Here is an 11,324-nt window from a genome sequence, read left to right as displayed (position 1 = left end):
TGCATTTCTGTTCTTGTAGCATTGAAACTTCCCCTGGTAGACTCAGTGGTGTGATCACGGGAGTCAGGATGGGGTGATGGTACATGTTGCAACTTCCATGTTACAAATTGTGTTTTTTCACATCTGTGACTTTGAATAAAAACCTTCACCCCACATTTCAGTCATTGAAAGATGAATTGAACATTTTATTATTTTTTCTTAATGATAAGGTGGGATTAAGTAAAATGATAACTCAAATACGGCTTGTTGAAAACATGAATGTCACAGATGTTGGCTACTTATTCTTCAGGTTACACATTGACCTGAAGTAGCCGAAATCTTGGATCGAATGTTGTAAGCTACAAAGGACTATCTCTCACAAAGGGAAGGCTAATTCCTGCGCAGCCTAATTTTCAACCCTTCACAAAAGTGTTCAACCAATCATCAATTACTTTCGGACTTTTGGGTGCCATGTGAAAGTTGAGACCATTAGCTATTCATGCGCCTAAACCTTTTCCTCCCGAATCATATACTTTTTTTTCGGCAGCCATTTCAAAAATTTTGTTTTTAAAGACACACGGTACAATGGCATTTCAAGAAGGAAAAGACTGTTTAAGCCATTATACACTTTCGGTAAACAGTATTGTCCAAGTCCCACACTTCGTGTATAACAACTCATATATAAAATAACAATCCTGTGGAAATTTAGACTCAATCGGACATCGGATTCTGGAGAAAATAACGGGAAAACCCACTCCTGTTTTCGCGCGTTTCGCCGTGTCATGACCCCATGTGTTTAAAATAAATCCGTAATTCTCGCTAACGAGAATTTGCATTGTTTTACCGTTTTCTCAAAAAGTAAAGCATTTCATGGACTAAAATTTCAAGAGAAGTCTTTCACCATTACCTTCTGTAAACCTTGTAAATTATTTGTAAATTTGTGAACTTTTTTTTCTTCTTCTGTACCGAAAGGGTCCAATGGCTTTAAATTGTTATAACATAAAACTGTCCCAACTCTTAAAATTAACACTCGTTGCAGACATAGTCTTTGTATTGATTCAATTACCATATTTTAGTGAATTTGAGTTAATGTTGTCATGGTGTATAGTTTTACCGATACGGCTACACTGTTCATTGTTGAAACGCGCACAAAATCACTTTCATGAACATAAATATAAATAGTAGACTTAAAGGGAAGGTACATGTTTGGTAATTACTCAAAACAAATATTAAACTGACTTGGTAACGAGCATTGGAGAGCTGTTGATAGTATAACTCATTAGGGGAAACAACTCCCTCTGAAGTAACGTAGTTTTTGAGAAAGAGGTAATTTCTCACTAAAATAATAAAGACTTCTAGCTATAGAAGTCTTTTATTCTTTATCTGAAAGCACACAAACTCGTCCATTAAGGGTGTTTTTTTTATCATCATTTTCTTGGATACACCAAGTGAGAAGACTGGTCTTTGACAAGTACCAAACGTGTATCTTCCCATTAAGGGTAAAATCATGTGTATTATAGTATATCTTTTGAGTGAGTGTTGGCTTTCTGAAAAGAGCCGGTGTGGTATCCCAGATATGGTTCGAAAGTTTGACTCCAAATTGGTTGAGGTGATTCTGAGGTAGGCCTGTATAAACTCGTCGTGATTATGACTTCCACTCAAACTCTGCTCGATATCACTCGATGTCATCTGGTCTTGTTGTTAAGTTGTTGTTTACAGATGGTATTGCTGGGTACCGGTAGTTTACCACCTCTTGTTTTCGAAACCACGGGAACAATCGTAGCAGAACACTCTTCAAATGGTTTCTAAAATTTCTGTTCATGATGGAGTAAATAATTACATTCCACCAACTGTTCGTCAATCCAAGCCACACAGCGACGAACTCCACTGACTCTGGAAATGGACTACCATCGGAAAATGCAGAGTGTACCAAACACACCTGGTAAACTGACCAACTTAACGCAAACGCAAGTGTCACAAGAGAAATAACACCAACTGCTTTTCCTCTGACATTCCTTGGGGGAGGATGTTTCGGTTGATCAGCGGTGTTCGGCAGAGAGGCAGCAACCCTTACCCGCCTAAAGTGAAGTGCGTGTCGCCGTGCTATCATAAGTAACCGTATGTTCATGATCAGGATGCAAATCAGAGGCGTTATATAAAACAACATAACGGATGCGATCGTTTGAGCAATACTCCTTCCCTTTGTCCAACAGATTGCAGAACATTCATTGTACTCTACTGTGTTGAGAAATGTCGTGGAAGAAGCGCTAAGAATGCAGCAAAACCACACACAAACGGCTGCTACGATACTTCTTCTTTTGGTTAGAATCAAGGAATGGCGAAGTGGCTTCACCACGGCAACTAAACGATCCACAGTCATAATAACAATCATTATCACAGACACTGCCGTGAAGATGTAAAAACTTAAAAAGGAAACTTGGCATATCCATTCAGGGAATGGCCATCTTCCATATACTTCAGCAGTAAAGGATGTGACAGCGACGACCGTAACGCCCAAATCAGCCACTGCCAAAGATGTGATGAATATTTTAGTGCTGTCCGAGAACTCCTCAACTTTTCTCGTGACGATGATTGTCAGTATGTTTCCAAATAAAGTCAATATGAAGTCGATACCAATGTAGCTTGCTCGAAGCACTTGGTAAAGAGTATCTCCAGAGACAACACAGTCGGAGGACGATACTCCACCAGATTCATTTGTTACAGCCTCCATTTCCAGTGATCCTTGCTCATGTAGAATTTCAACAACTGGTCTCTGTTCTTATTGTGAGCCGATTAATTAATTACCAATGGTCCACGGTTCCCGATTGCATTGTGCAGACTGATCCCTCCTCTATGTATTGGTGAAAGTTAATAATGAAATTATCCACGTCGTTGAGTGTGCAACCAAACGAGTCAATCCCAGCAAGTGCGAAGAAGTCTTGTGTGATCACATAATTATTCAAGCGTGATTGAATCGATGGTTCGTGTGGATGGTGAATACGAAGAGCAAACAGGCATTTCAAAGAGAAGGCATTGAAGTGTTTTTACATTTAAATTAAAAACAGTCTAAACTGAGCAAGGCCACCTGCTTGCTTGGCTGGTGTGACTATAAACAATACGCGGTAGGGGGTGAAAGTCCGAATTTAAATTAATAGTTGAATAAGTCACAGTTTTATTTTGATGTAAATTGTTTTATCAAATCCCTTCAGAATCGAATGATAGAGACACATGATAAACATACCAAAGCAAACATATCAATTGCTTTGTTACACCGAACAAGTTGACTTAGAACATAATGTGTAAACATTTGGACTATAACACTATTTACGTTTGCGTAAAAAACTTAAAACATGAATTTCGCGTCAAGATCTGTCAAACCAATTGCGCTTGCCTCATTGCCTGGAAGATACTTTTAGACTTTACTTCTTTAATTTATTGTTGAAAATCGTGTAAAGGCCGAGTCACACTGCAGCGATAACGAAAACGATAACGATGACTACGCAAAGAGAACGCATTCTATTGGTTGAATTGCTCCACGCAGAATACGCACACGCTCATTCAACCAATGGAATGCGTTTTCTTTGCTTCGTTATCGTTCTCGTTATGGCTGCAGTAGTTACCACAACGTAAACGAAAGGACGTAAGGAAACCTAAAAATATCGTCCATGAGTGTGCAGTAGGCCGCATTTGATAAGCCTGTACATGTCACATGGGTACCTAATTATTCCATTCGGCGTACGCCCAGTTCTGAATAATGAACAATGAACTTTGCACTGGATAATATAATTCACTCGCAGATAGAACTATCCATACCGCCCATTTGGGTAGATGGGGGGGGGGGGGGGGGGTCTGCGGTATGCAGTTTTCTTTCTTGTTAATAGCCTTATCCCGGTGGTATAGCTCCATGGTAGACGCATTTACAAACGGCGAAGGAAGATGGTTCTTGTTTTGTCTCTTTAGCCATTGTCTCCGTTTCGTGCATACCTCTTAAACATATTAAGTAACCCTTGCTTTGTTTTCTCGAAGAAGTGATGTTTAAATTGACTTAAAATATTCAATTTCTCGGCGATTTTACATCCGAGTTTTGCTTCTCGGAAAATCGGAATGTGCATTCAGCCCCTTAGATACTTGAGCAGGGGTGGGGTGTAAGTGGGGTATACATTACTCGAGGGACACACAAGAAGAAATTAATGCAATCAATAAATTAACCAAAAAAATAAAAATTCACTAAAGCATAAAGTATGGCGGCGGGGGTGGTCTATAGAAGTCCATCCCTAAATAGTTAAAGGCACTGAACACGTTTGGTATTTGTCAAAGACCAGTATTCTCACTTGGTGTATCCCAACATTATGCATAAAATAACAAGCCTGTGAAAATTTTGACTCAATTGGTCATTGAATTGCAAGAAAATGCTGAAAGAAAAAACACCATTGTACCTCTTTCTCCAAAACTACGTTACTTCAGATATCAACAGCTCTCCGTTGCTCGTATACCAAGTAAGTTTTTTTGCTAATTTACATTTTGATTATTTACTAAACGTGTACAGTGTCTTTAACAAGAATGTCCCTCACCAAAAATAGTTAAAAGTACATAAATAAAAACACGCGAAATGGACCAAAATGGCTTAAAATTGCCCCCGCCCCTTCCGCATTTTAGGCTATGGGCGGCACTATTTTTTCATGAACTCCCGGGAAAATCTCTGGAGTTTTTTTTTACCTCACCGCCACCACAGCAACCGTTCTCACTATCGCAATTAGATAACTCCCGGGAGTACTTTTTCCCAGGAATATGCACGGTCGTTTCACACTTACGATCAAACCCCAGGAAACACTTATGGTGTGAAAAGGGCTTTAGTAGTTTGAAAAGATCGATCAAACATTCCCGGGTATTTTCCGGGAATAACTATAGTGTGAAACGGGCTTTAAATTCATGAGATTCCATACTGTACTCGATTCAATTTGGCGGGTTGAACCAACGACATGCTGTCTAACCTGCCGGGCTGTATTGCACATGTGCCGACATTTAGTGGGCATGGTCGTGGTGCGCCCATCCACCCCCCTCTCATCTCAGACAATAAAGATTTGCATACGTTCCAGTAATCGGGGGCCAGACAGTGCTCCTGGTGTAAGACTATCGGGTGACCAATCAAAATTCAGGTTACATTGCCCGTAAGGTTACCATACGTCCCTTTTTGGTTTTCGTTTAGGTTTTCATTTACGTTCTGGTACAGACCTAGTGGGACCGAGCCTTAATTCTCGTGTACAAAAGCTAGATTGTCACATACTGATTTTATTTTTTATTTTCAAATAACCATTATTATATTTAGTTTATTTATTGGATTTTTAATGCATTTACCTACACCTTTTTGTTATGCCCTAAAAATAATAAATAGCTTATAGTTCGTCACCTAACTCAAATCCGTGCTTGCCACATTTTCCACCGAATTAATTTATAAGCTGTTCAGCCCACCCAATTTATAACGTGACCGTTTTGCATTGCCGTGTTATCATTGCACATAATATCGCACATAGTTTCAGTTTAGTATGTTCTTATCGACGAAATGTAGAAATCTAAAACAAATTTCGCTCAAATTCTGTGTTTTTAGATTAACTAAACTTCCTTTAACCATATTCGTTCTCTGTAGTAGCATGGATGTCCTTTTACAAATTAATGACATAGCAAAACATCTATTATACAACATTTTAAGTTGAAATCCAAATACTGCCCTCGATTTCATTAATTTAAAAAATCGATAATTTTAAAGTGGCAAATAAACTGCTGGTAGAATACAAAGAACCTGATTAAAAAAATGAAAAATGCAGAAAATAGTTTACCAATTTGACCCATCATTTCCTCTGTCTGGTAGGCAAATTTGTCATGAGATTAGAAAATTAGAAAATTAAATTAGATGTTTTTTTAATGCAGCATTTTTATTTCTCGAAGTAGGGCATCGCCTTTATATTTTGGGCATAATAAAATCATGAGACAAGTTGTTTGTGTTAGTCCCGTAATCCCATTCCATTTGAATCGATTGGAAATCAGAAATTGCTGATGCAGCGTTTTTTTTTTCTCTTTTTTACTTTTTATTGTTATTATTATCAAGGCACGCACAGAGGGCGTGACAGTTAAATATTTAATAATGATGAAATTGAAATTGCGTTTCGTGTGCAATCCATTGAAGCTGTTGACGAATTATTTATCAAACAATCATAGCACATTTTTAAAGGTTTATTTATAAAAGAATCCCTTCACGTACGTAACAAGTGTAATGTTTTATTTGGTTAGTTTAATAGATATTAAATTAGCATCGGGGATGAGTAATAGTATGGTTAGTTTACACATACATTTTTAGTAAAATATTGAGTTACCTCACAATAGTAAATTCAAATAGAGGAACAAGTTTGTCTTCTTTATTTTTAAGTTTAGACAATTTCCACAGAATTGCAAGCGGGAAAAAACAAGTAAACTACGTCCTTCGGATGGGACGTAAAGCCATTGGTCCCATGTGTTGTGTAACGCATGTAAAAGAACCCAGTGCACTTATCGAAAAGTGAAGGGGTTCGCCCCGGTGTTCCTGGCTGTGGCTGCTTTTATGCGCTGTAGCACCTTGTAAACCCTTATAAGGTGCTAAATAATTGGGTCTCAGAATTCATCACTGCAACAACATATCTTTCTGAAAGTCTGTATATACTCGGCGCTTTGAGTACCTTGTTTGGTAGATACGTGCGCTATATAAGACTTCGATATTATTATTATATTAAAATACGGGAATCTAAGGAATTGTGGAGGTCCTCAGTAAAACATAAATGTAATATTTTAAATGGAAAAGGAAGTATGTCTATAGAATGAACATAAAGATGCACACACAAAGCCTCTTACAAAGCTTCGATTGCGTGCAAGTAGTCTTGGTTACGTACACATGTCCACCCTTATCGTGAACATTTCATGACCAATCTGTGTAACGCACTCTCAAGTGACGACAATAATATGTCAAAGTCAGTGTGACAAGTTTGACTTAACCCCAGTGATGGATGGAGTTGTTGCTGCGAAGCAATCAGTGGAAACAGGGGCGCCATATAGGAATGACTAACGGTAACTGTTACTTTGGACTTGAGTTGCATCTTCAAGATTAGTATTTATAACCTGCAATCAATAATCAGAAATTTACAATGTGGATGGTTACTTTCGCGTTCTCGTTTCATGGCGACCCATTTTGTCTCTGCGCAGACTCCCGTTGTTACTAGGGGGAAGGGAATGACCAAGTATACAAGGAAATCTTAAAATTACAACTGTTGGTGATATTTTCAATGGATAGCACGTTTGTCCTTCCTGCAAAATCAACTCAATATTTCAAAATGAGTGCCGTTGTACACTAAACTATGTTTGATTTTTACAAATCCAATACCGGTAAATATTCCCCTTCTGACACAATAGTTTTAATATATATTCCATGTTTAACAACATATTAAGCAAAAATTGTATATGTGAGGTCTCCTATTATCACAAAGCCGGGACGCCACTTCAAGGTGGGGGCATACTTAGCTGAGTTGGGCTGTATACCCAAATCATCTGTCATGGGGCCTTGTTGGCACATACATGAGGCTAAAAGTGGGTTACCCGGTTACCCCCGTCAGAGTCCATATGATGTTGGCATGGGTAGGATACTGGCTTGTAGAGCAGAATCATACACTGCCTTCTCAACTTTTCACGGAGCAGCTACGTTAAAGTGCCTTGCTCTAGTGTCACTACCGGGATTCGAACCCACACTCTGCTCTGGGTCAGGTTAACTACAAGCCGGGATTGTCAGAACGCTCGGCCACGACACGATCATGATAAAGATGAAAATTATACAGATGAATTCTAAAAGGGTCTTTTCGAAAAATTACCGGCAAAAGAGTCGATAACTTGTGTTCTTTGTGCACTGTTGCGCTGCTCACAAAATATATTGTCTTCAGGATCTCCAGACGTATCAAGCTCGGCTATTTTATAAAATCATACAAAATGTAAAGGTCACTAAAAAGTATTGTTTGAGTAACACCTCGTGATAAAAATGCTACAGAAAGCTTACTTGCCAACAGGCTGTGCGCTTGCGATATATAGTATTAAGGAACAGTGTATCAAGTTTAAATATTTAACACCAAAACGAAGTTTACAAAAAAGTAGTGTTTGGGGTAGCAGTGTACCGGAAGCTTTGTTACATTTACTACTAGTACTACTCTATAGACTCATTATGTTTTAGTCTTACTTACATACTCTATGCTTACATGTAACAATACTTATTTTCCTTAAACTATTAAAACACTTTTCTTGATATTTAAACGCAGTCCTTTGGGTGAAAGGCTTAGCAATGCTCTGTCTCACTTAGGCCCATCTCTTATATTGTGTTATTCTTAAAATGATGACAAGTTATCACTGATGGGTAACTGATTTACAGACGTAATTTATTAACTTTATTACGTGGTTGTCACGGATGTGGCGAAGTGTTATTTCACTCAGTGGCCTTGTTATTAAATTAATAAAACATACTGGTTAACATGATACTTGTGCTAAACTTATTAAATCAACCTGAAAATGTTACAGGCCCAACATAGCTGAAGTTAAAAAGGTCACCTTGTGGCGTATGGATACGAGTTAACGACATAGGTATAATATTTGCAAATTAAGGTTGAATAAAAGTTTAACATGAAAGTTAAGTATGAAGATTGGACAGGGGTACACCAACAACGTCAACCAACGTAAAGTATAAAGACAGTTGGTTCGTGGGAATCAGAGGTGTTCAAAACTCCATTTGCAGTCCTGATATTCACAGAGGCAACAAAGGCGGTTGCCTCGATGGCCCCTGGTAATTGCTTTCGGTGCCCTTGAAATGCTCCAGTAGAAATTGACAATTTCCTCATTCATGGGGTGCCCTTTACCAATGAGAAAATTCCTTGGTGCCCCTGCCCTTTGAAAAGCGAAGCATACAGGCCTGCACTTGTGTGTGAAATCTAATTTCGTGTTCATGCAAGCAGTCACTTTAGGATATATCAAGTGGCTCTACTTCAATGTGTTGGTGAAATCTTGGGCATAAACGGATCAGGACAGACCTCAAATTGCTCCGGAAACTTCGGTTCATTACGGAATAGATGAAGACATTCCACCAACTGTTCGTCAAAGCAAGCCAAACAGCAGTAAATTCTACCCATTCAGGGAAGACCGCCCCCTTATCGGAAAAAGTCAAATGAATGAGTTTCACTTGGTAAAATGACCAGCTGAGGGCAAAAGCAAGAGTTACAAGAGAGATGACTCCTACAGCTTTTCCTCTGACGCTCCGCGGAAAAGACTTTGGTTGTCCGGGGGTGCTGAGTACTAAAGCTGCCACTCGGGCTCGTCTAAAGTGAACGGCGTGCCGACGTGCGATCACAAGGAGCTTAATGTTCATCAACATTATGCAGAACAAGGGGATGATGTAAAACGCTAAAACAGATGCGATACCCTGAGAAACGCTCCTTCGAGTAGTCAAGCAAAGTGCAGAACATTCCATGTATTTTATTGGATTAGAAACAGTCGTAAAGACGGCACCAAGGGTGCAACCAGCCCACGTTACAGAAGCAAAGCCAATGCTTCTCTTTGGGTTAAGTATCAAAGAATGGTGAAGTGGTTTAACGACGGCGATTAAACGATCAAAAGTCAAAATGCTGATCATTGTCACGGAAACAGCTGTGAAGGTATAAAAGAACAAAAACGAAGCAACACATATCCAGTCTGGAAATGGCCATCTACCCAATATCTCAGCAACGAAAGATGTTGCAGCAACTACAGTTACACCCAAGTCCGCAAGTGCCAGAGAAGTTATGAAAATCTTCGTACTTTCCGAAAACTCGTCAACTTTTTTCGTAACAATGATAGTCAGGATGTTTCCAACTAGAGTGAGAACGAAGTCAAGACCAATGTAGGTTGCTCGAACTGCTCGGGGAAGAGGCAGTCCAGATACTGCGCACTCGGATTGAGAAACCTCGGACGGTTCTGTCATCTCTTACGACGTCACAGTCTCAGAAAATCATGTGTAATGGTCCAGATGTTCATCTGAAAGCATCGACAATGAAGTAATTAACCGAGCAGTAATAATTTTCTGTACCACAGGTTCTTCTTCACTCGTTCCGGATACGAGGCTTTCGATGCTAAATTGTGATCAACCTGTCTCCAATCAACGCTTAAGTAGTCCTGTATTAAAACAAATGGAGGATCCTCGCGAGCCGGGAAGATACACTGTAGTTCGTGATATCATCGCAAAATACAACGCTACTTGATATGACTGATAAAACATGATTTTTTATTCTCACGAAGCAAGTGAAGACTAGAGCTAACCACTTACTTTGAAACTATGGCAACTCTGAAATTTAAAATGTCCACAATTAGATGAACTGGGGCGAATAAAGCCAGGCCTTTTTGACTGCATTCAAAATATGAGCATAACCAGGACGCATTACGAGTTAACCGGTAAAAATAAAACATAAACTGATTACATATCAACTGTAAGTTAGTCGTTGCCCATATATAATTGTCATTGATTGATTATTATTGTGATTTTCAAGATAATACACGACAGGAACGTCACTGAGTGACGGATATGCGCGCAATAAGCCACTGTTATTAAAAGTGCATGGCATTTGTTATAGAATTAAAAAAAAATTGTAATTTCTCGTCTGTAAATGATCAAGAAAATTATCACTTTTGACAATATTTGAACATTGTGTTGAATTTATTTAAGTAAGTCTGTGCTGTGATACCTTGCATTAAATAAACCCCGATTTTATTCTAAATAATAACTTCTGCATGTCAGGTGATTTTGTTTGCATTTTCGCAAACAATAACAAAGGTACATTACTTTAAAGACAGTGGACACTATATTGGTAATTGTCAAAGTACAGTCTTTTCACTTGGTGTATCTCAACATATGCATAAAATAACAAACCTGTGAACATTTGAGCTCAATCGGTCATCGAAGTTGCGAGATAATAATGAAAGAAAAAACACCCTTGTCACACGAAGTTGTGTGCTTTCAGACGCTTGATTTCGAGACCTCAAATTCTAAATATGAGGTCTCGAAATCAAATTCGTGGAAAATTACTTCTTTCTCGAAAACTACTCGACTTCAGAGGGAGCCGTTTCTCACAATAATTTATACCAACCTCTCCCCATTACTCGTCACCGAGAAAGGTTTTATTCTAATTATTATTTTGAGTAATTACCAATTGTGTCCACTGCCTTTAAAAACTAAAAACGATGTTTCTATGTCAACGCATAGATAGGTTTTATCAAGACGGATGTATCTTGCAGAGAAAGCTGACTAGTGCACCCAATAT

General features: G+C 38.7%; 1 protein-coding gene across 1 annotated transcript; it reads right to left on the bottom strand.

Annotated features, from left to right (window-relative positions):
• Nucleotides 1-1,654: 1,654 nt before the first annotated feature.
• LOC139949181 (octopamine receptor beta-1R-like) lies at nt 1,655-2,710 on the bottom strand. Its single transcript, XM_071947578.1, has one exon. The coding sequence runs from the start codon at nt 2,708-2,710 to the stop codon at nt 1,655-1,657; it is 1,056 nt and encodes a 351-aa protein (XP_071803679.1).
• Nucleotides 2,711-11,324: the final 8,614 nt, after the last annotated feature.

This window comes from Asterias amurensis, chromosome 16, assembly GCF_032118995.1.
Source record: "Asterias amurensis chromosome 16, ASM3211899v1".
Classification (NCBI taxonomy): Eukaryota; Metazoa; Echinodermata; class Asteroidea; order Forcipulatida; family Asteriidae; genus Asterias; species Asterias amurensis.
This window is presented reverse-complemented; position numbering and strand designations above follow the sequence as displayed.